This window comes from Nomascus leucogenys, chromosome 2 (assembly GCF_006542625.1).
Source record: "Nomascus leucogenys isolate Asia chromosome 2, Asia_NLE_v1, whole genome shotgun sequence".
NCBI lineage: Eukaryota > Metazoa > Chordata > Mammalia > Primates > Hylobatidae > Nomascus > Nomascus leucogenys.
In genome coordinates, this window is record NC_044382.1 from 149,915,981 (window position 1) to 149,941,766 (window position 25,786).

Genomic DNA, 25,786 nt, shown 5'->3' on the forward strand with positions numbered 1-25,786 from the left:
CCTGGATTATCACAACCAGATCCCCTGCAGTTTTCAGCCTTGCCAACATCTGAACATGTCAAAGAAAAATGGGCAGGACAGAGTTTGAAAGGCAAAGGCTTTATTCAAGGCTACAATAAGGGAAAGAGATTGAACTAACTCTGCTGAAATAAACAATGGGAGGATTTTTAAGCTCTGGGATGAGCTAATGGAAAAGTACTGGAGGATGTTTGTGGGGAGGTTGGTCCACGTGATTAGGCGTCTGTGTTTGCTAATGGGTGTTTATTGGAGTTAGGCTCCAACCCTCCACAGAGACTGAGAGACAGAGACACTATTCCTTTCCATGATTACATTTCAAAGACATGCCAGGTCCTTGAGAAGGGTGGTCCTGGGTTGCAAAACTAGCAACAGGTTGGAAGATTTACATCTCACAGGGACAGAGGAAGAATTCACAATTGCAAGTTTCTAAAGTAAATGCTTCAAGAAAAGAGAAGTCAAGGCCTATATTAGTCCATTCTTGTACTACTATATAGCTACTACTCGAGACTGGGTAATTTAAAAAGGAAAGAGGTTTAATTGGCTCATAGTTCCACGTGGCTGGGGAGGCCTCAGGAAACTTACAGTCATGGTAGAAGGCAAGCAGGAAGCAAGGACCTTCTTCACATGGCGTCGGGAGAGAGAAGTGCTAGCAGGTTAAATGCCAGACACTTATAAAACCATCAGATCTCATGAGAACTCACTCACTATCACGGGAACAGCATGGGGGAAACCACCCCCATGGTCCAATCATCTCCCTCCCTCAACATGTAGGGATTACAACTCGAGATGACATTTGGGTGGAGACATAAAGCCAAACCATATCGGGGCTCTAGAGTCTGAAAGAAGCCCATCTAAAGTGTAGTCCAGCACAGGGGAAGGTTATGGCCCTCTTGGTCAAGCCTATCTATCCTTAGGAGGTAAGGAAGTTCTTCTAGCCCTGCCTCAAACCCAGGGTGATCATTAGTATATGGTGATTCTCCTCGTGGCTGAGCCACAGGGTCCGACACTGTTCCCCAGTCATGAGGCTCTAAAACACTACCCCACAGAGGCCCATTTCTATAACAAGGTCCTGTTCCCAAGCTTCCTCCTTTCTCTCCATCCTTATCCCTCCTCATTCCCTGCCTGGCATGGTCTTGTAGCTGGAAGACAAGGCGTCAGCTTTGGGGGTCTCGTTTCTGTTTCACAAACCTCCATCAGCACAGACTGTCCCCATGTGGAGCCCAGCCCCCTGCTGTTATCTCTGAAAAAGACCTACTCAACTCTACGATCATTTTTGGCTACTGAGCTATTCCTCCTACAGAAATAGTAAATGCCATTTTACTGTACATGGCCGGTGATAACCAGCAAGCCTAGGGCATTGGTCCCAGCCCCCATCCTGCCTATTTTCCTACTACAGGGACAACTGTGACTATGCTAGCTGGAACTGATGATTCCTTGGGTACCCAGCCTGACTATGACACAGGCTGTCATAGTCATTTCCAGCAAGCAAAATAGGAACAGGAAGCTAAGAATCTCAAATGCATTTAGAATGACCTAGTCAAATGCCATTTCCTTTTTTTTTTTTTCTTTGACACAATCTTGCTCTGCTGCCCAGGCTGGAGTGCAGTGGCACAGTCTCAGCTCACTGCAACCTCTGCCTCTTGGGTTCAAGCGATTCTCCTGCCTCAGCCTCCAGAGTAGCTGGGATTACAGGCATGTGCCATCATGCCCAGCTAATTTTTTGTATTTTTAGTAGAGATGGGGTTTCGCCATGTTGGGCAGGCCAGTCTCAAACTCCTGACCTCAAGTGATCTGCCCGCTTCAGCCTCCCAGAGTGCTGGGATTACAGAGCTGAGCTACCGCACGCGGCCTACCATTTATTTGTGAAAAAAAAAAAATTCCACTTATATGAGTTCCCCAGAGTCGTCGGACTCATAGAAACAAGAAGTGGAATGGTGGCTGCCAGGGTCCAGGAGAAGGGGAATGGGGAGTTGGTGTTTAATGGGTCAGAGTTTCAGTTTTGCATGCTGAGAAAGTTCTGGAGATGAATGGTGGTGATGGTCCCACAACAGTTTGAATGTACTTAACACCACTGAACTGTACACTTCAAAATGGTTAAAAATTGTCAATTTTATTTTATGTATATTTCACCACAATTAAAAGAACAGCTCATAAGAAGGAATCTATAAGTAGTAATAATAATATACAGAAATTACGGTTTAGGGATTATAGTTTGCTTTCATGGTTAAAATGAGAGCCTGTAAGACTCAAGCTATGCAATAAAAATTCTGCTGGAGAAAGTATAGGTTAATGCTTGCTCTAGACAAGGAGGCCTGACACTCACGGTGTCCATTTGAGCCTGTCCTAAATCTTTCTGGACCTCAACCTCACCATACCTACAAGGAATCGGTCTCAGATCTTCTGCTCTGAACTTGTACCAAGCCTGGGCTTGCCCTTTGGGTGTCTGTGGACTCCTCAGGTATGTTTCTGAATGCAGGTTCATTTCTCTGGAGGCAGGGGCCATGACCTTCAGCAGATTCCCAATCGGAAACCCACCTCCCAACCATGTTGAAGACCTGAAAGCTGGAATGGTTAATCTCTCAGCAGTCCTTACAGCTCCTAACATTATAAAGACAGAAGCCCCTACAAACTCAGCCAGACCCCCACACGTTTAGAGGTTGGACTTCCTCTGATCCTTAAAACGGCTACCCTGAGAGCATGGCCCCTGGGCTTCCTCCAGAAGGGAGCTGCAAAGAGGGAGTCCCATTTTAGCTCCATTTCTGGGTGTTTTGCTCAAATTGACCCATTTTCCCTATTGAAAGAGAAAATTCGGGCCGGGCGTGGTGGCTTATCAGCCGAGATCATGCCTCCAGCCTGGGAGACACAGAGAGAGACACTCTGTCTCAAAAATAAAATAAAAAAAAAGAGAGAGAGAAAAAAAGAAAGAAAGAAAAGAAAAGAAAGAGAAAATTCGTAAAGGAGGGATCCCGTCTTCACTGTGCCTTGGTTTTGATTCTTGGTTATGAGTGGTTCCATGATGGTGGAGGCCACTGTTGGAAAGGGAAACAGAGGGGTGAGGGATTTTTGCTGAAAATCTAGAGAATACTTAGAAGCCCCTATATTTCCTGGGCCCCAGAAATGATTGGAGCCAAATGATGGGCTTGTGAGGAATTTTGAAATTTTGAATTTCACCTGAATTTTGGATGTGATTTTTCTCTATCCTGTGCACAGAAACTGAGAGAGGCTCTTTCCCTCAGGATTTTGTGAATCTTGTGTTTAACTCATCGCCCAAAGTAACAAACTATCTTACTGACTTCAGAAAAAGACATCACCAGCCTGGCCTGGGAATAACACATGGGAAATTGAAGACGGTAGTATAATTAAGTTCACAAAAGGCCAATTCTTACGGCCATATTTCAAATGCTCATAACACCTTCTCATCCATTCTACCAAATGACTTGTCTTCATAATATATTCAGAGGGAAAAAACATAATGGATTCTTCTGAGATATTCAATTAGTTCAATAAAGAAATTTAACTAAATGACTAAAGCTGACAGTGAGAAACCAACTTCAAAGTAATTAGGCATTTCTTTTGAGTTTGCGCTCTAACAAAAGTTGATGATATGCCACCATTAGAAATAGCCATCCTTCAAATGATTAATTGCATTTGTGCTGCTATTTTAGCAGACATTTATTTGAATGTTTGCTCTGTAGCTGTCTTTGGGTGTTGATATATTTAAATTTCCACCAGCACCGCTAAAGAGTATCGGCTCACACTTCTTCATGACTCACTGCTCAGCTTCCTTTAAACTGGTTTTTTCCCCGTTAACAGAAACCTCTCCCAAAAATGTCACCAGTAACATTCTCCTTGCAAAATCCTGTTACTTCTCTTTACTTCTTATCCTCGTAGGGGTCATGACACGTTTAATTATGGGCCGTTGACTCCTCTTCCAATTCTCTCCTGCAAAACTAGCATCTGCTCTTTAAATTTGGGGGTCTCTCAGGATTCCGTATTCCACCCCTCTGGCATTCTGAACTTTCACCTTGGGTAACAACTTTGTTAAAGAAGTTTCAAAGCCATCTATGTGTTGATGACTTCCCAACCCCTAACTCAGCCTGGGCGCTTCTGCCAAGCTGCACACGTCTGCACAGGTGCATTGAATTCGAGGGGTCGTTAGCACAATCAAGGCTGAACTGCTGGTCTTCCCACTTCCCACTGTACTCTGCTCTTCTTCGGGCAGCCTCATCTGAGTGCTTGATCACCAAGAAAAGACACTGCTTTCCTGCTCAAGCTGAACACATCCTGCCTCTCTTCATCCATGGCTGGTCCGCCTGCCTGCGGGGTCTCACATTTCCTATCAATACAATTGTGTGCTTTCTGAAAATAAGTCAGATCAGATTGTTCCTGGGTCACTGCCTTTCCGGAAAGCCTCTGGTGGCCTCGTACACTCTGTAGAATTGGTACGGGCCCTTTGTGATGCTACTCAAGGCCCTCCAGGAGCCCATGCCATCCTCAGTGCCCTCAGCTCTAGAGGAGCAGCTCCACCATGGCACCCCATGACTTTGCATGTAGAGCCACACGGGGAGGGTGTGACCTGCAGCTGCACTGAGTCTTGGCAGAACACCCTGCGGTCCCCCAGCCAGTTTCTCATTGCCTCCCGGGTTCTATGAGGTGCAGGGGCTTTCTGCCTGCCCCTCTCAGGACACAGCTGCTGCTGTAAAACTGCTGAGAAGCAGCTTGGAGTTGGCTCTACTGCAACATCCCTTCTTTCTGTTGCAGTTGTCCAGTCCCTTTTATTCTGCCATTACCTGCGCCAAGGCCACCATGCTCACGCCTGCTTTTACTGTCTAAGTAATAAGCTGTCTGCATCTAAAGAGGTCTCCTTGCTTCTTTGCTAGGACTTGCCTGCGTCCTGTATGCGAACTTCAAATACTCACTACCCTTCTAACCCGCATGTAACCTGATAGCCTCACTGCAAACTTAATATGCGTTTCAAAACATAAATATAGTACAAGATAAAATGAAATTATACTTGGAAATCTGGCTAAGTGAAAATAAGGATTAGAAAACTAAAAGAAAGCCATAGGTTAGATTAGTACTGGATAGTGTTAGTTTATTAAACTGATAAGAACAGATCTGCACTTCATCTTAGGCAAGAGGCCAAGAAACGATTGTACTACTGTATAAAATTATGGTGCTGTAATTTTAGAGGTGCTTCAAATTCTTCTGGGAATAACGCAAATCTGTATACTTAAAATGTGTGACCTATGAATTTGGCTCTAACGTTTTTTGCAGAAAATTAGAAACTACTAACAAATGGTTTGTCCCAAGAGCAAACCTCTAATGCACAAATGATTAAAAATGAATTCAGAGAAAAATAAAGGCAAGCTGAGTTTTATTAACATTAAACACTCTTTGTTTAAGTGAAATACATTATTAGGGCTGGGCACAATGCCTCATGCCTGTAATCCCAACACTTTGGGAGGCCGAGGCGGGTGGATCACCTGAAGTCAGGCGTTTGAGACCAGCCTGACCAACGTGATGAAACCTCGTCTCTACTAAAATTACAAAAATTAGCTGGGTATTGTGGTGCACACCTGTAATCCCAGCTACTTGGGTGGCTGAGGCATGAGAATCACTTGAACCCAGGAAGTAGAGGTTGCAGTGAGCCAAGACCCCACCACTGCATTCTAGCCTGGGTGACAGAGCGAGACTCTGTCTCAAAAAAAAAAAAGAAAGAAAGAAAGAAAGAAAAGAAAGACATTATTAGATTGGTGATTATGAGGGCCATTATCTTAAAATAGTATTTCCTAAAATGAAAAACATTTCAGGAAGTAGCTGAAATATTAGGAAAAAAACAAGGCTTTAAAAATAAGGCCCAAAGAGTATATGATGATTGCTTCTATGCTCCTGTAGCCAGCTAGTGATGTCATTTCTCATCACTAACCCAGCTTCCTAAATCTGTCCTGTCCAGCAGGGTCAGCCACCCCAGCCCCCAGTGGCACCATCGGCCATCTGAGACACTTTTTCACGCCCAGAAGAAAATACCTCGGATTTAATCTTTCCCTCTTTAGTCAACTCCCTAGATAGAGCTACAGCAGTGAAGCCATGGCCATCTCTCACGGAGACTCCATCCTCCCCCTACCACCAACATGCATGAATACCTGGCTACTTATGTAAAAGGTTTAATTTGATAAGCGAGGAGAAGTCATATTTATCTCCATTCTTTGAACAGATTTCAGTGTGTGAGAATGACTTTTCAGTGTGTGTCAGAAGCTTGATATTCTAAAGATAAAGTATTAAGCCTAAAGAACTTCAATCAAAAGTCTTAAGTCCGGGTGAGGTGGCTCATGCCTGTATTCCCAGCACTTTGGGAGGCCTAGGCAGGCGGATCACGAGGTCAGGAGTTTGAGACCAGCCTGGCCAACATAGCAAAACCCCATCTCTAATAAAAATACAAAAAAATTAGCCAGGCATGATGGCAGGTCCCTGTAGTCCCAGCTACTCAGGAGGCTGAGGCAGGGGAATTACTTGAACCCGGGAGGTGGAGGTTGCAGTGTGAGTTGAGATCGTGCCATTGCACTCCAGCCTGGGCAACAGAGTGAGACTCCGTCTCAAAAAAAACAAAAAGTCTTATATATGATAAAGGGCTTTGTAAACCACTAAACTTTATACCAGAAAAATCTATTATTGTTAGTCTTGCTTGGAAGTATTAATAATTCTTGACAAATGGGCTGGGCACGGTGGCTTGCACCTGTGATCACAACAATTTGGGTGTCTGAGGCAGGCGGATTGCTTGAGGCCAGGAGTTTGAAATCAGCCTGGGTAACACAGTGAGACTCCTTCTCTACAAAAAATACAAAAATTATCCTCTTAGATGCAAACGCTAAAAAAATAAAGTTAGCCGGGTGTGGTGGCGTGCGCCTGTGGTCCCAGCTACTTGGGATACTGAAGTGGTAGGATTGCTTGAGCCCAGGAGGTTGTGGCTGCAGTGAGCCATGATGACACCACCGCGTTCCAGTGTGGGTGATAGAGTGAGACCCCGTCTCAAAAAATAAAATAACTACAAAATGTACTAAGTTTACAATGCAAAAAGTACTATGGTAAATTGCTCTCGTATATACCCGTCGCATACCAACATCTTCCCTTTTTCCCACAGGCAACCCTCCCGCTACGGGCACTGGGACTTTGCTGATAACCCTGGAGGATGTGAACGACAATGCCCCCTTCATTTACCCCACAGTCGCTGAGGTCTGCGATGATGCCAAAAACCTCAGTGTAGTCATTTTGGGAGCATCAGATAAGGATCTTCACCCGAATACAGATCCTTTCAAATTTGAAATCCACAAACAAGCTGTTCCTGATAAAGTCTGGAAGATCTCCAAGATCAACAGTAAGTCTGGCTAAAGCATTTCTCCCTGTTCTTCCAGCTTTCAGTTTAGTTTCTCTTTCCCAAAATGCTCTTTCTCTACTGTTCTCTCATGTATTCTCATTTGGTTCATTTTAAGTTATTGGCATATTACAAATACTGACAATTTTCCCACCAATAAACAAATGCAATTTATAAACATATTGAATATCTGTTTCAAACATAGACATTTTCTCTTCTGCTTCCTCCCCGATGTTTTTGTTTTTGTTTTTATTTTTTGAGACGGAGTCTCGCTCTGTCGCCCAGGCTGGAGTGCGGTGGCGCGATCGCGGCTCACTGCAAGCTCCGCCTCCGGGGTTCACGCCGTTCTCCGGCCTCAGTCTCTCCGAGTAGCTGGGACTACAGGCCCCCGCCACCACGCCCGGCTAATTTTTTGTATTTTTAGTAGAGACGGGGTTTCACCGTGATCTCCATCTCCTGACCTCTTGATCCGCCCGCCTCGGCCTCCCAAAGTGCTGGGATTACAAGCGTGAGCCACCGCGCCCGGCCCCTCCCCGATGTTTTCTATACTGTACACCCTGTGTTGTATATCGTAACCTGTCTGCTACATGCACTATTTAGTATAACTCCAATATTCTGTCTTTAAAATTTTCATATATTTAGGGTGCACAACTGCAGGTTTTTACTTACATACTTTGCATAGTGGTGAAATCAAGGCTTTTACTGTCCCCATCACCCAGTAGTGAACTTTCTCTTAACTAATCTGTAGTTTCTGCCATCCCAGAGTTCTCAGCCGCAAGACTGTGATTCTTTGTTCTTCCTCTTTCTCTTCCTTTTTTCTTTTAATTAAACTCCACAGATTCTTTGTTTGTAACTAGCTCACAAAGAATATTGGTCAACCTGCCCAGTCTCAGGCCTTCAAAAGACAGGAGTCTCTGCTTCTCCCCAGCCATCTCTTGGCTCAGCTGTCTCTCCAATCTCAGAGACAGAGAACTGTGTTAACATTAATTTTCACCAGCGCATTGGAGAGACTTTTCATGGTGTACCTGCCATCATAAAAGACTAAAGGAAAGAGAAGCGCTGATAAGAATCTTGATAGTCTTCAACCTCCAACCTTCCATAGTGTGCTGCAGACCTCCTCAAACTTGACTTGGTCTGATGATGACCTTGGCTTTTCTTTCAAATCCTTGGCCATCATTGATTTTGATGTCTTCTTCCATGTGTCTTCTTTCTCCTTTATGAAACTTGCAAGCAATGTCTCCTCCCACCAGTCCTTCCCAATAGGCAGATGGAATTCAAAATTTAACCCAACTTCTATCAGTTGCCTTATTAAGACTGAAACACCAACGTATTGATATGGAGTAGCCCTATATCCACAATCTCACTCGCTTTCTTCCCCAAATGTAAACTAACTACCAAGTTCACCTTGTCTTCCAATAAAGTAAAAGAAAAAAGAAAAAGAAAGACATTAGACACTATGTCTTCAATAATATACTTATCCTGCTATTGACCCCATCAGGGTTCCCACTTCTTATATCAGTGGTAGAACTTTTGAGGGAGACAGAGAATTACCCATTTCTTTAGGTTTTGCAAATGTATTGAACAATTGTGCATAACATTTTCTATTTAAAAATCTCATATCTATTGTTATAGCCCTATCTCCTATCTTATTTTATTAGTGCCTTTGGCTTGTTATTGATTCTATTTGCCTGTTTGTCTGTTTTATTGCTTTTTAAATAATGAATTTTGTTATACTGATTATTTTTTATTAAAACAGCCCTTCTCTTGTTTGAGGGGTTAGTGTTTTATTTGCTAGTTTTTATGGCTGTAGCCAATTTGAAGAATCATCTCTAGGTCTTTCCAACTGGAACTTTCTCATTCAAGAGTTTCTTTTTTCGGGGGGGGTGAAGAGGGGGGTGAGCATCAGGATAAATAGCCAATGCTTGCGGGGCTTAATACCTAGGTGATGGGATGATTTGTGCAGGAAAGTCCCACGGCACACGTTTACCTGTGGAACAAACCTGCACATCCTGCTCATGTACTCTGGAACTTAAACTTAAAAAAAGAAAAAAAAGTTTCTCCTCTGCTCAAGGAAGATGGGAAAATGCTGTTTGATTTAATCTGCCGTCTCACTAGGTGACCATCACGTTAGTCATTGCTGCTGCTGTCACTTTCTGGTAATGATCATGTTTCATCTATTTTTATTTCCCTGTCATTAGTCTCTTGTTTTTTCTCCTGGTTTTACCTAATAGATAAATGCCTTCTAAATGATTTTGTTGTCTCGCACTTTTTTTTCTGAATATTTAGCCCTGTTTATTCCCAGAAAGGGGCACTTAAAAATACATATGCCCCTAATCATGTGAGTGACTTTATCCCAAGGCTAAAGAATAGGCCAGCTGGTGCAGCCACTGCCAAGTGTCACCCAGGGGCCTGGGTGATGGTGGCTATTGCCACTGCACATGACATTAGGGAAGTGGAGGGGAAGCTTAAAGATCCAGTCTCTATGTTGTGGGTTCCCACCCAAATCTAGAGCTGTGGACTAAGGATTGATTTAAAAAACAAAAACAAGGCTGGACGCAGTGGCTCACACCTGTAATCCCAGCATTTTGGGAGGCCGAGGCAGGCAGATCACCTGAGGTCAGGAGTTTGAGACCAGCATGGCCAATATGGTGAAACCCCATCACTACTAAAAATACAAAAATTAGCCGGGCACAGTAGTGTGTGCCTGTAATCCCAGCTACTCGGGAGACCGAGGCAGGAGAATCGTTTGAACCCAGGATGCGGAGGTTGCAATGCGCCAAGATTGCACCACTGCACTCCAGGCTGGGCAACAGAGTGAGACCCTGTCTCAAAAAAAAAAAAAAAAAAAAAACTAAAGACAAAAAATGTAGGCTATAGAACCCATCTCCATGATAACACATCAGGGTCATGCCCACATTGAGAGCAGGTGGAATTTCACCTTAGCTTTCTGGATGTGGAACGCAGTCTTTGTCAAGATGGCTTTTTCATGTAATAAATTTGCAGGGAGGAGTTCTTGGTAATCAATCATCTTCATGAAAGGAGCTCTCCTTGAAATTGATTATAATCGCGCCGAGGCACAGAGCTCTGGTGATGGAAACACTCTGTCTCTGTGCTGTTCATTACAGGAGCCACCAGCCACGTGTGGCTTCTGGGCATTTGGAATGTGGCAGGTGCCACTGAGGATCTAAACTGGTATTTTCACTTGATGTTAATGAATTTAAATTTAAGCATTCGCACGATTATAAATGAAAACGCAATGCCTGTTTGGTGTGATTTTAGTCATCAAAACCTCACTCTTTTATTGGAAAAAGTCTCATCCACTCTCACCAGAACCCTCCTTGCCTTTACAGATACACACGCCCTGGTAAGCCTTCTTCAAAATCTGAACAAAGCAAACTACAACCTGCCCATCATGGTGACAGATTCAGGGAAACCACCCATGACGAATATCACAGATCTCAGGGTACAAGTGTGCTCCTGCAGGAATTCCAAAGTGGACTGCAACGCGGCGGGAGCCCTGCGCTTCAGCCTGCCCTCACTCCTGCTCCTCAGCCTCTTCAGCTTAGCTTGTAAGTTGACGTAACTCTAGTGCATGCACAAATAGGAAATTGTAACTTCACAGGGTTCATGAAGCCAGCGTTTTCCCATATACCTTTCCAAGAAAATGTTTCCTGGAAGAATCATTCATCTTTAGTGTATGTCTGTATGACAGAACATGTTATATGTAAAAGTGCTCCCACTAATGTTTAAAGACATCTTAACAATCCCTGCCAGCCAGTGTGAGGAATCGTGCAAAGGTGTTCATTGCTAGCCTGCAAACTAGGTGGTAAGCAAAACTTCCTACAGCTGCCACTCAACTTGAGCTAATGAAAATGCACCCGGATTAGTTAACTGGTCTATTAGAGGCCTGTTTCTCTCTAAGTTATGCAGAATAATGTTTTGCAAGGTTAAAACAGATATTATGAGACTTTCTGAGAATAGTCATGAGAATTTATGGATGGAGGTTGGGCTTCAGGGAAAAATGATAAATGCATAATTCACACTGTTTTTTCACTGGCTAGTAATAGTGACTATAACATAATGACACATTATTTTAAACAAATGAATTATTATGCTAAGTAATATAGATGTAAGGATAACAGGAATAAATACATGTGTCAGATATTCCTTATTTATGAAATCCTAGTCCAATGTTAACTTTACAGTTACTCATATACAACTGTTACCATCCAAAAGCCTTTTGGGCCTTGCTATTTACCTTTTGAGAAGGTATCAGTATAACTGCGAAATAGGAAGTTGGGAAATTGACAGAAAAAGAAAACAGAAAGTTTTATATCCTAGTGACAGTGGTGAGCTGCCAGGAAATCACATACTACAACATTGGACGTTCATGTGTATGAAGCTCTGTGCAAGACCAGAGTCCTGTGAGTAGAAAGAAAAAGAAGGGCCGGGCACGGTGGCTCACATCTATAATCCTACCACTTTGGGAGGCCGAGGTGGGCGGATCATTTGAGGTCAGGAGTTCAAGACCAGCCTGGTCAACATGGTGAAACCTTGTGTCTACTAAAAATACAAAAATTAGCCAGGCATGGTGGCACATGCCTATAGTCTCAGCTACTCGGGAGGCTGAGGCAGCAGAATCTCTTGAACCTGGAAGGTGGAGGTTTCAGTGAGCCGAGACCGTGCCATTGCACTCCAACTTGGGTGACAGAGAGAGACTCTGCCTCAAAAGAAAAGAAAGAAAGAAAGAAGAAGCCATTATAGCATCTCACTGGCCCTTCAGGGCCCTTCAGACTGGGCATTTCTGAAAGCAAACATATCATCTTCCCCTCCTGACCTGCCCCTCTGCCTCAGTTGCCTCTGATGATTCTATCACCACCATCATCATCACCATCACCCCCATGTCTCCTTCTCAATCTTCCCACTGCAAAGCCCACCAGAGTCTAAGGGTCCAACACTTTCCATCCATCCCTGCCGCCACCCTCCTGTCTAATGTTCACTTAGCCTCGATTATCTCACTGGCTTTCTAACTTTATCTTCTGCAAAGAGAGAGAGACGATAGAAATCAGGAGGCTGCCCCTCAGAGGCTTCTCCTGAGTCTTTTCTGTAAAGTAGAAACAATTTCAGATGAAGGGATAGAGATGGGACTGGGGGCTGAGAAGAAATTAGGAAACCTTGTCAAAGGGCAAATAATTCGGCTATATAGCAGTTGGGCTGAACATTGAGCAGGGGTGGTCCAGAGGAGATTGGTTACTGTCTTAGTCCATTCAGGCTGCTATAATAAAATACTGTAAACTGGGTGGCTTATAAATAACAGAAATGTATTGCTCATGGTTCTGGAGGCTGAGAAGTCCAAGAACAAAATGCTGGCAGATTCATTGTCTAGTGAAAGCCCACTTTCTGGTTCACATATGGCACCTTCTCCCTGCATTTTCACATGATGGCAGAGGCAAGGCAGCTCTCTGGGGCATCTCATCCCATCCCATCCATGAGGACACTGACTTCCTGACCCACTAATTTCCCAAAGGCCCACCTTCCTAATACCGTCACCTTGGGGATCAGGTTTCAGCATATAAATTTTGGAGAGGCACAAACTTCAGACCATAGCAGATACCATGAATTTATAGCAACACATTATGGTTGTTTGCCCCTTGCTTTTGCTGACAGATATCCTAGACCTAGATTTCTAGAGTGTAGGAATGTTCCCTTCGTGAGGGTATACTGTCTGGGGCCTGGTTTGCTGAGTCATCACTAGCAACCTGCAAGTCACTCTTGCATAGTATCAGCTGGGGAGATGGTGGTGGATCTTAAGTCTGGCTGCACAACAGAAGTACCTGGGGAACTTTTAAACGTAGCTACCCATAGCTGGGCCCTACCCTATGGCTGGAAGGGCAGCTTAGACATTTGTCCAATTTAAAGCCTCACAAGGTGGTCCAAAGACACTGGGAAATCAGGACTGTCCTGGTGAGTGACTCCGACATTTAGGTACAGCCTCCCCTAGACATTCTAACGGTGTCCTCCGTCCCCACCCTAAACACTTGCTGGTTCCTTCGGTTCACAGCTCAATAGGAAACAGGTGGAAGAGAGTAAATTTAAGAATATGAGTGTGATGGTGTTTGCTACCGATGGTGCCAGGTTTTCTGGCACCTCCTCCAAGGAGGAGGGTACAATGAGATGACAGAACACATCCAGTATGAGAATTTCTGTAGCACCAACTTTCCAAAAAGTGTTTCAGAAGCTTACAGAATTAAAATGTGAACCAGACAGGAAGTTAAACTTGACAAGGAAGAGAAACCAACTAGGAAGAGTTGGGGATGGAGTTAACTGATGCTAATTTTGGCCTGAGCCTCTCATTGGCCCGCTGTACACAATTGCCACTGTGTGATAAGAGCAACATGTTAATTGCAGTGGTAGTTCCTAAATGCTGCTGCACATCAGAACCACTTAGGAAACATTTTTAAAATACGAATTCCTGGGTTCCTTGCCCTAGAAACTTTCGTTTGTGGTCTGGATTACAACTTGAGGTTGGGGAATAGGGGGTTGGGGAATGGGAAAGAACGGACGCATGGACAGACAGATGGATAAATGAAAGGAAATATATATTTCTCCCTCTTTTGTTCTTTTTTTCTTCCTTCCTTTTTCTTTTCTTTATTTATTTGTTTGTTGTTTTTTTTCTTTTTTTGGTTTTTTTTTTTTGAGACAGAGTCTCACTCTGTCGCCCAGGCTGAAATACAGTGGCGTCATCTCAGCTTACTGCAACCTCCATCTCCCAGGTTCAAGTGATTCTCCTGCCTCAGCCTCCCAGGTAGCTAGGATTACAGGCATGCACCACCATGCTCGGCTAATTTTTGTATTTTTAGTAGAGATGAGGTTTCACCATGTTGGCCAGGCTGGTCTCAAACCCCTGACCTCAGGTAATCTGCCTGCCTCGGCCTCCCCAAGTGCTAGGATTACAGGTGTGAGCCACCACACCCGGCCCCTTCCTTTATCTTTCTTCAAAAGTAAAATATTACAGGCAAAGGTAAAATTGCCTGTGTTTCTCTGCCCAATTTTATTTCCTGTTCTCTCTCCTCAGAAACAATAGCTACCATGAATTAGCTATTCATGTGTGTGTCCAGATGTTTTATCATTTTACTACACACAAACGCACACATACACACACTCACACACATTCACACATAACACATACAGTTCTATTTTGTGCAGCTTGTAAAACCTCCTGTAATTCATATTATATTGGGCATACCATTCTGTGACTTTCTTTTCTTCCTCCCTGTGTTACATTCACAAGGTTCATCCACGTTGCTCTAATTCAGCATTCAGCAAACCTTTTCTGTAAAGGGCCAGATGGCTTTGTGGGCCATATTAGTCTCTGTCACATATTCATCTTTATTGGTTTTTTTTGTTTGTTTGTTTCTGTCTTTTGTACCACACTTTAAAAACGTGAAAACTCTTCTTTGCCTGGGAGCTATCCAAACACGGACTTGAGGTTAGAGTCAGCCCACAGCCTTCCTTGGCTGAACCCCGCTCTGCTCCATTTATTCCTACTGCTGGAGGATCCTGTCATTTGAATACGGTGCAGTGGATTCCCTTATCAGCAGACACATTCGAATCATTTACTATGACCACCGCTACACAGTAAGAGATCTCCATTTTCCACCAGCTTCTGGAGTGAGCGCTAGACAGACCGCAGGCCCAGCACTGCCCAAAGATCAGCACTCAGAAGCCACTGCTCTACAAGCAATGCTTGCAGCCAGATGTGGTGGCTCACCCCCGTAATCCCAGCACTTTGGGAGGCCAAGGCAGGCAGATCACTTGAGGTCAAGAGTTCAAGACCAGCCTGGCTAACATGGTGAAACCCCATCTCCACTAAAAATACAAAAATTAGCCAGGCGTGGTGGCAAGCACCTATAATCCCAGCTACTCGGCAGGCTGAGGCGGGAGAATCGCTTGCACCTGCCAGGCAGAGGTTGCAGTGAGCTGAGACCACACCACTGCACTCCAGCCTAAGCGACAGAGCAAAAAACAACACTTGCAGAGACCCAGGAGCCATTGGAACTCAAGTATAACAGAGTTTGGATAAATTGGAGAACAGTACTTCCTATGTGATTGCAAAGAGATAAAAATTCTATGTGTGTGTAGTGGGAATGCATATGCACATGTACGTGTATGTTTGTGTGCACGCACGTGTTCGTACCCAGAAAGAAGACAATTAAGGGGGTTATATCACACATCGCCCTCTGTAAATCCAATTTCTGGACATCAAAGCCTGACTCCGTGACATCTCTTTGAAGAACGAAGGCACAGCAGGACCCTGCTCACGGGTCAGCTACTCCGGACTGCAAGTGTTTTAAATCAAGACCAGAGCCGCTGTGCCCCTGCTTGTTAAAATATAGATTTCCAGGCCCATCTAACCTATGGCGTCAACATCCCAGGTGACAGGGGCCTCTAGCTCAAAGCCCAGTGTTTGGTTATTTTTATACAATATTTTTATAATAATACACATTCTGCTACCAACACTCCACATATTAAGTATTAGTAAACATTGAATTTTTTTTTTTTAGATTAAAAAAAAAAAGACTTGGCAGTATTTTTTTCTTACCAACAAGAGATTTTCTTGTGGTCCTCACTTTGAGACTCCTGATCTACAGATGTCAATCATGAGCAGGTTCCCAAGGATTTCCCACTTCTCATCTCTCAACTGAGCTCTTGGGTCAAGTTAATCTAAGGCAGAATTGCCCGATAATCCCTAAAGAATTGCTTCACAGTTGGTATTGCTGATAAAAGACAGACACAGATACACTAGCTGTGAAATAGCAAATGTGCTTTATGTGCTCCTCTAAGGGGAGCCATCCCATCTAGCATCACATGATTGTATCCCACTGTAAGTAGGGGCACCTCTATGTAAAGTCAAAATTATTCCCAAAATGAAACTCTGAATCTCCCTGTGTAGCTGGAAAGGTACTCAGTTGACACTCCAGTGGTTTGCTCCACAAAGACAGGTAGTTTCGGCCCCCCAAAAAAACAGTTAAAAACAGGTGTTACCACTTACCTTCAAAAATACACTTGGTCTGGTCATGTATAAAAGGCATAGAATTTTCTAATATTGTTTGTTTAAATGTTAGAGATGCCTGCCAAATGTCGTGATTCATGTTTTATTATATACCTAGTCCAAGACATTCTTCCTAACCAAAAAGGGACGGACATAATAAGACATGTGAGAATCTGGGTCAGAGGTAGCAGGAACAGGTAACCACCAGTGCCCAACCACTCAAATGCATAAGAGCAGACATCAAAGTGGCTGACCTACGTGTGCTACCATTTATGTGACATTGAGAAGAGGCTGCACAGAAGTGAGCTTAAACCCTTAAGCAAGGATTGGAGAAGGAGGAGGGTGATTTCAAAACACGCTGAAATTAGTAGCTTTCTTTTTTTTTTTTTGAGACTGAGTCTCACTCTGTCACCCAGGCTGGAGTTCAAGGGTGCGATTTCGACTCACTGCAACCTCCACCTCCCGGGTTCAAGTGATTCTCCTGCCTCAGCCTCCTAAGTAGCTGGGATTGCAGGTGCCTGCCACCACGCCCCGCTAATTTTTTTGAATTTTTAGTAGAGACAGGGTTTCGCCATGTTGGCCAGGCTGGTCTGAAACTCCTGACTTCAAGTGATCCACCCGCCTCAGCCTCCCTAAGTGCTGGGATTACAGGTGTGAGCCACCATGCCAGGCCTGAAATTAGCTTTTAAAGTACATAACTTCCTAACTTAGCCGTAGTCCTTACAAGAATTTTGGGAGCAAGGAAATCAGCTGGTAGAATCTCTTGGATACTTCTTTAAAGCAGGGTCAGCAAAGTCTAAGCCACAGACCAAATCTGGCCTACTGCATTTTAGTAAATAAAGTTTTATTAGAACACAGCCACACCTATCATTTCCATATTGCCTCTGGCTGTTCTCTGCTACAGTGGCAGAGCTGAGTAGCTGCCACAGAGACCACCCGGCCCAAGAAGCCGAAAATATTAACTCTCTGGCCCTTCGCGCTTTAAAGCATCGTTCATAAAACTTCAGTGTGATGTAGGAGAAGATAATCACATCACACTCATGGTAAGAAAAAATACTCAGATCCGAGTAGACCAGCAGCAACCAAAGATGCTGATGTTTGGGGGCTGTTTTCTATATTTTCTTCAGTGGTCTGGCAGTTGTCCCATTTTCTAGATGAGAAAACTGATCCTCAGAAAGGTCCCCAGGCGAGTAATCAGTGAGGCCAGCATTCACCATTGACTGCCTCCCTTATGGAAAAGGATAATAACAACTTTTCAGTTTAGTATGATCTGATCCTGTAGGTGGCTTTACTGCAACTGAGAGTTGAACTGAAGGATCTGCATTTCCTTCTTTGACATCTGAAAATAAAGGAAATAAAACTAACGATATTGAAAGTAATAAAAAATGAAAATGAAATGATTTTTACTGTCAGTTTTTTTTTTTTTTTTAGACGGAGTCTCGCTCTGTCGCCCAGGCTGGAGTGCAGTGGTGCGGTCTCTGCTCACTGCAAGCTCTGCCTCCTGGCTTCACGCCCTTCTCCTGCTTCAGCCTCCTGAGTAGCTGAGACTACAGGTGCCCGCCGCTATGACCGGCTAATTTTGTTTTTGTATTTTTAGTAGAGACGGGGTTTCACCGTGTTAGCCAGGATGGTCTCGATCTCCTGACCTGGTGATCCGCCCGCCTCGGCCTCCCAAAGTGCTGGGATTAGAGGCGTGAGCCACCACACCTGGCCCGGTTGTTGTTGTATGAAGTGCGTGTCAGTGGCATGAAGCGGATGTGTAATTCTTCCCCTAGCGCCCTCCCACTGAAGTAAGCCCGCATTGCCATTAAGCAGTTTCTGTGGCTTTTCTAGCACGACTTTGTACGGTATGGCAAGTCTCAAAAAAAGAACTTGCCCGGAAACCGTTTCTGACCATTGCTTTAGGCTTAATTAACCAGCATTAGCAAGAATGTAAAAGTACAGTTCAGGTGATGAACTATCTTAACAAATACCAAAATTAAATGTCTCTATATGGGGCGTAGGAGGTAGACAAACTCAGACACAATAAAGAAGTTTAAAGAGGTGAGTGGGCAGGGCACAGTGGCTCATGCGTATAATCCCAGCACTTTGGGAGACTGAGGTGGGAGGATTGGATGAGGCTAGCAGTTTGAGACCAGCCTGGGCAACATAGTGAGACCCCATCTCTGAAAAAAAGAAAAAAAGCCCCATCCCGTGTCAGCTAAAAATTAACATTAAATAAAATGTGGACCAGGCACGGTGGCTCACGCCTTTTAATCCCAGCACTTTGGGAAGCCTAGGTGGGCCGACCACCTGAGGTCAGGAGTTCAAGACCAGCCTGGCCAACATGGTGAAACCCATCTCTACTAAAGCTATAAAAATTACCTGGGCATGGTGGCACACACCTGTAATCCCAGCTACTCGGGAGGCTGAGGCAGGAGAATCAAGTGAGCTTGGGAGGCAGAGGGTGCAGTAAGGTGAGATCATGCCACTGTACTGCAGCCTGTAGAACAGAGCGAGACTCCATCTCAAAAAAATAAAAATAAAATGTGCACGCCTGGCTGGGCAGGGTGGCTCACACGTATAATCCCAGCACTTTGGGAGGCCAAGGTGGGGGGATCACAAGGTCAGGAGTTCAAGATCAGCCTGAACAACATGGTGAAACCCCATCTCTACTAAAAATACAAAAATTAGCTGGGCGTGGCGGCACACGCCTATAATCCCACCTACTCAGGAGGCTGAGGCAGGAGAATCCCTTGAACCCAGGAGTCGGAAGTTGCAGTGAGCCAGGATTGCGCCACTGCACTCCAGCCTGGGCAACAGAGCTGGAGTGTCTGTCTCAAAAAAAACAAACAAAAAAAGCCAAGATGAGCAAAAGAGCCACTAAACACTTTTTAAATTTTATTTTTCAAAGTATTGTTTGCATACAACAAAGTGCATCCATTGCAAGTGTACAGTTTGATGCATTTTGGTAAGTGTACAGAATTTTATACCACACCCTAGTCAAAATACAGTTTCCTTTGCTCTTGATCCCCTTTCCACAATCCAGGCTCTCATTGATCTGCTTTGTCTAATAATGGTTTTGTCTTTTCTAGAATTTCCTAAAGTGTATCAGTATTTTGTTCCTTTCTATTGTGAAACCTATTATGGGTGGACACAGGGCCTGCAAAGTCATTAAACCCAGGCAGAGTGGGCTGTCCTCAGCCTACAGATGGCCGCAGTCATGCTTTGCAGAGGAGCTGTGGTCCCTTAAAGTGACATGACATTATGGACATTGACAGTTGACCCTTGAGGGCTTTCCATGCACCTTGCACATGCAAGCTAAGGGTTTTACATAAATTAAATAAATTTCCTCAAGTAACCATCTCAATAGCCCTGGGAGGAATCACTTATGTTATCATCTAAATTGACTTAAAACAGAAATTTGAGACTTTAATTTGAAAACAAGAGATTGGAGCCTATTTAGTGGATTTTATGCAGCCAAAGCTGTTTTTCTTGTTTTGTTTTGTTTTGTTTTGTTTTTTTAACTAATTTGCCTCCCAGGAGACAGTTGAAATGTCTAGAGACATTTTGATTATTATGCCTGGCAGGACGCCACTAGTGGCATCTAGTGGGTGGAGGGTAAGGGTGCTGCTAAGCGTCCTCCCATACACACAACAGCACCCCCCACAAAGAATTATCCAACCCCAAATGTCAGTAGTGCTGAGGCTGAGAAACCCCACTGTGCTCTCTAACCAAAACTAGATACAGAAAGTGGAGACATTCTACCACCCTGACAACATCAATGGCTTTTGCCCATTTAAAACAATAAAGAGGAATACGTATCCAACCCAAAACAACATCTTAACATTTTTCTAATAGGCTTTTGCAAAAATAGTTCATATTTTACAACTGTCTTGCAGCATGGGGTATAAATGAGACCTAATCATTGTAAAAATGAAAAGAGTGCCTCAAAACATCTGAAGTTCTGAGCAGAGAGCAGCCTGTCTTCAGTGGGCACTTTTGGATGGAGGCAGGACTAGGGTATCAGTAGGAGTGAGAACAAAAGTCAGATAAATGAGTACACAGCACTTGGAGACTGATTAATTCCCTTTTTTTTCCTTCTTTTGATGGAGCAAGACTGTAACAGAAGCCTGAGAGTGAGGAAGGGCTTTGGCAACTGTTACTGTAGACACAATAGTTTACTCAGTTTCGTGAACTCTTAGTCCTGGGCTGGAATTCACACCGCTGCTGGAATTGCACAGACAAAACGTGCTTGCGAGGAGTAAGGTGGCAAAACAAGAAAAATGCAGGCAAAAACATGACTCATTTTGAAACTGGATCTGAGCATCCTAGAGCCAGAGCCTCTCCCAGCCAACATTGCTGAGTTGAGCAGAGTGACAGACTCCACAGTGGACCCAGCCCCCCAGGTGGCCATAAGGAGGAGCCATGAGCAGGCGCTGGGAAGACAGGCTCTTGAATGCACACTATGCTGATGTCTCTTTCTGTGAAGTTTTCTACACGAGTGACGTTCTCAAAGTCTGCAACACAGTCTGCCACGAGATGCCTTTTTTCCTCTGGGAACACGATGCTACTTTCGTGATTGGCTGAGTAATGGCCCCCAAAGATGTACTCCTCATCCTAATCCCTGGAACCTGTGAACATGTTACCTTATATGGCAAAAGAGACTTCGGGCAGGCGCCTGTCATCCCAGATACTCAGGAGGCTGAGGCAGGAGAATCGCTCAAACCTGGGAGGCAGAGGTTGCAGTGAGCCGAGATTGTATGAATTCGCTCCAGCCTGAGCAACAAAGTAAGACTCTGTCTAAAAAAAAAAAAAAAAAAAAAAAAAACACTTCTCAGATGTGACTAAGTGAAGGATTTTGAGATGGGGAGATTATCCTGGATTAGCCAGGTGAGCCTGATATAATCACACAGTCCTTATAAGAGGGACAAAGGAAGAGTCAATTAGAAACAGACCGTACGATGACAGAAACGGAGGCGAGAGGTGAAAAAGAGAAGATGATGCTGCAGTGCTGCCTCTGAAGATGAAGGAAGGGGCCATAAGCCAAGGGATGCAGGCAGCCCTTAGAGGCCAGGAAAGGCAAGGGAACGGATGCTTTCCTAGAGCGTCCAGAAGGAGCACAGCCCGGCCAACAGTGATTTTAGCCCCATAAGACTCATCTCAGTCTTCTGACTTCCAGAACTGTAAGAGAATAGATTTGTGTTTTTGAACTTTATGGCCATTTGTTACAGGAGCAACAGGAAATTAATATACCGCGTTTGGGCCAGGTGCAGTGGCTCACAGGTGAGCCTATAAACCCAGCACTTTGGGAGGCCAAGATGGGAGGATCGCTTGAGGCCAGGAGTTCAAGACCAGCCTGGGCAACATGGCGAAACTCCATCTCTACAAAAAATACAAAAATTAGCCAAGCATGGCGGTGCATGCCTGTAGTCCTAGCTACTCCGGAGACTAAGGTGGGAGGATCGCTTGAGCCCAGGAGGCAGGGGTTGCAGTGAGCCAAGATTGTACCACTGCACTCCAGCCTGGGCAACAGAATGAGACCCTGTCTCAAAGTAAAATAAAAGCATATCATGTTTAAAGAACCACCAATAGGTATCTTGCTTTGTGACTTGTGATCCTTAAGTCAATATGTATATATAGTCACAGGAAGTCAATACATATATGGGATAATCACCAATCTCTAAGATACATAGTGTGCTCGTAAAATAGCCAAGCTCTGTGCTAAGAGACAAAGACATAAGGCTCATTGGTAACGGTGGTAATAGCAGCTCTTGGTCTGAGCGATGTTTGGCATCTGAAGTCACCATGAGCATTTTCAGAGAAGTCCAGCTTTTTACAATATAACTATTCATTCTGTCTTCCAATGCGATCCTTAAGGGAAAAAAAAATTCCCCCAAAGTCGTGTGATGTTTAAAATGTGTTTATTATAGCTTGCCTGTTATTTATCTGGTTTTTAGCTAAAATGTTTTGAATTGAGTGGTGATATTCCCGACTTAACTCTGAACCCTCTCTATTCAGGTCTGTGAGAATTCCTGACGTCTGAAGCTTGACTCCCAAGTTTCCATAGCAACAGGAAAAAGAAAAAAAAAATCTATCCAAATCTGAAGATTGCGGTTTACAGCTATCGAACTTCACAACTAGGCCTCAATTGTTCCCGGTTTTTATTTTCTTTGCAATTTCACTTAGTCTGTACTTCGTCATTTTGACAGCATCTTCCTCCCTCCTTTAATTAATGGAATCCTTTGAATTTTCCCTGAATGTTTAAAGATCATGACTTATGACTTGATCTTCTGGGAGCAGGAACAATGACTACTTTTTCTGGTGTGTTAACATGTCACTAGCCAGTGCTCCAGGCACCCAGCTTTGTCTGTGGGTTAGTATTGGTGTATGTATGAGTATCTGTATGTATATATACACGGTATTTATAGAGAGAGACTTTGCTGGAGAAGCCTCATTTTGATGCCATTCTTCCTTGCAAGGTTAAGCAAGGTGGGTGGAAACTAAGACAACTGAACCCTCCAGGGCCTCCCGCCTCAAGGGCAGCATGAGGACAGACCACAGAGCTGTCACTTTTGCTCTGAAGCTACTTCTCCACTGTCCCGTTGAGTCTGAATGCTGCCATGACCAGCCAGGCAGGTCCACAGAGAGGGAGAGCAGAGAAAGAAGTCCTTTCTCTTTATTGAGTTGAAGGACTGCAACCAATTTTCACTGCCATCTGATGCCGTGATCCTCAGCCAAGGTGGTGAGGAGCAGAGCAGGCAATTTCACCACCAAATGCCAAGAAAAGGGCTGACATTTTCTTTCATGGGCACCAACCTGCATTTGTATGTGTTCCGAATCCACAGTCACACTGATTCTTATGAGGACGCAGATCATGGTAGAGAATCTCTCCCTCCTCTGTACATGTACAACTGCACCTGTCATCACGGAGGTCATACATGCATACAAAAAGTTGTACAGGTACCATCTTGTATACACATATATACCCACATGTACAGACATACATTTATGCACATTCACTCTGTTTGTTTCATATATACAGGCATAAAATAGAGTAAATACAGGTAGTTTTAAAAGTACCCTTTTGTGTGAATTGACTACCGTTGTTTGCAAACCTGAAAATAAAAGATGTTCATTATGTATGAGAAGTAACTGATTTGTATTCTGTGAGCATGTAAAAGCGGAAAGTTAGTGCTTGTTCTAAGATTACCTTCTCGTTGATAAACCATAAATGAATCATCAAAGCTCACACCAAATTTTTCTATCAAATAAAACTAGTGACAGCTTATGGCTTTTTATTAGAGCTCGCCACAAACTAGGGTAAGGTAAGTGTCTTAGCATATTTTAATGCAGTTGCTTACTAAAGGTTTTAACCGCACACGCACACACACACGCTTTCTTATGCAATCTATGTTTGCACTTGTGCTTTCAGTTAGCCTTCTGTAGGAAGTAGAAGTCACATGTTGTCTTTGTTGTAGTGAAATTATACAGATAGAGTTCCATATATTGTATTTGTTTCAATGGTAAATCCTTTTGGAACATATAGAATGCAGAGATTTTTTTTTCCATTAAAATAAATGGGTATTGGTGGTTAAAACTGCTGGACAGTAACTTTTCTCTGATTTCTATCTTGTGTCTAATGTCACTGATGCTGGGTCTTGTCTTAGTGGAAGTTCACATTTTTGACGGACCCTTTGGGATCCGTCGTACATCTCTGGTTGGTGAGTGAGTCTATAAAGACAGAAGTACCAGTTCTCAGCATGGGCAATGGACTCATCTTGTCCACCTCATGGTATGATCTGAGGGTGTCATAATCAGCTATAAGGGTAATTGCATACTCAGAGATGAGACGGACCATTCTCAGTTTGATGACCACGTTAAGCATAGTCACGGCCATCTGTCAACAGTCCGAAGACCTCGGGATTTTTCTCTGGAACAAATCCTGTTGCTGGATCAGGAGATGCCACATCTTGAACTTGATAGGGTCATTCTCCACGAGCACATGCCCCCGACTCGGGGGCAGGGGAATCTAAGCCTGCGCATTCACACTTTACGAGATCTCCTCTACTGGCTTTATAGGGCACTACCACGTGTCTCCCTGGCGCACCTTGCTCCCCTCTTCCTGCAAGGCAGGGGGAGAACGTTCACCCTTGAACAAACCAAGAGCATCCTCAGCCAGGCAGGCGGCTGGTAGCTGGATACATATGCTAACTGGCAATCAGGAAGTCACTCTCCAACGTAAACTTCAGCCACCTGCAGGGAGAAACACAGCAGCTGAGTGGCCATTCCCTGAAGGAAACAAATGCAAGACGACTCCTTTACTCTCAAGCCAGTAAGTTCTCCTGCACTTTGCGAGCGGAACCAGAAGCTTAACTTAGCTGAAAATTCAGAAAAATAGGAGTAAAGTGCACACTTCATTAACAGGTAGAATATGCCTCAACTTTCCCTTATTTAAACATATTCTCTGTCCGCACAGTTCTAATCAGGACAGGGATACTTCTGTCATGTTCTTCCTAATACTTTCCAGAAAAAAAGAAAAAAATAAACCAATTCTTATAGGCCAAAGTGGTAGCATTTCCTGAATCATAGGATGTTTTGTTAACTTGCTGGAATATATTACATTGTTTACTGAAAACCATAGTAGAATTGAAATGTTATTTCATTATTACCTATGCATTTTATCTGAGTCCAACTTATTAAAAAATGAAGTCAAGTAAGAACCAGAAATTGCTTTTCCCAATTACTGAGCACAGGTCTGAGGGTTTTATTTCCGCTGAGCAAATAGTCACGCCTTTGCTTCTTTTTATTAATACTCAACCAACTAGGTTGATTAAAAATCACATTTTCTCCTTCATTTTACATACGATAAATTAATTATTTTGGATAATTTGCTTTAATAAGAATAGGCACACATTTTTTAATTTCAGTAAAAGTCACCTTCAATACTGCCAGTTGTCTCCAAATGAGCATCATTCCAGGCAGATATACCTGCTATGCCTCTTGGCCGACACCAGCAAATCTAAGCATTATAACGAAATAAATCCAGCCAGATTTCATGGTAGGTATCAAATAAGACTTCAGCTCTTAAAGAACATCTTTAGAAATTTTGATAGCTCATTCCAGAGTTTCAGAATGTCATTTAAAACAGTCTGATAAATGGAACAGCCATCTACCATCACACTCATAGAGTAGCTCAAATTGCATTTTACCCAAATAAATACACTGGGTCTTAATCTTAAGATGTGACAACTAAAAAATTTTTAACAAGTCTGTGTTTGATCCTGGATTTAGTGCAGTTGCACCCAGGCACAAGCTCTCCAGATGATTCTGAGGAAAGGAGTCTACAATTTTCCTAGGGGGTG

The 25,786-nt window shown here is 43.7% G+C and overlaps 1 protein-coding gene across 2 annotated transcripts in view; it reads left to right on the forward strand.

Moving 5' to 3' along the window:
• CDH13 (cadherin 13) overlaps positions 1-24,024 on the forward strand; it is a 1,172,242-nt gene extending 1,148,218 nt beyond the window's left edge. For both annotated transcript variants that reach the window (XM_003272479.3, XM_004087455.3), the window contains 3 exons: positions 7,160-7,393; positions 10,741-10,959; positions 22,443-24,024. In XM_003272479.3, the coding sequence (XP_003272527.1) occupies positions 7,160-7,393; positions 10,741-10,959; positions 22,443-22,450 (461 nt within the window). In that variant the 3' untranslated portion in view covers positions 22,451-24,024. The remainder of the gene's footprint in view (positions 1-7,159; positions 7,394-10,740; positions 10,960-22,442) is intronic.
• The last annotated feature ends 1,762 nt before the right edge of the window (positions 24,025-25,786 follow it).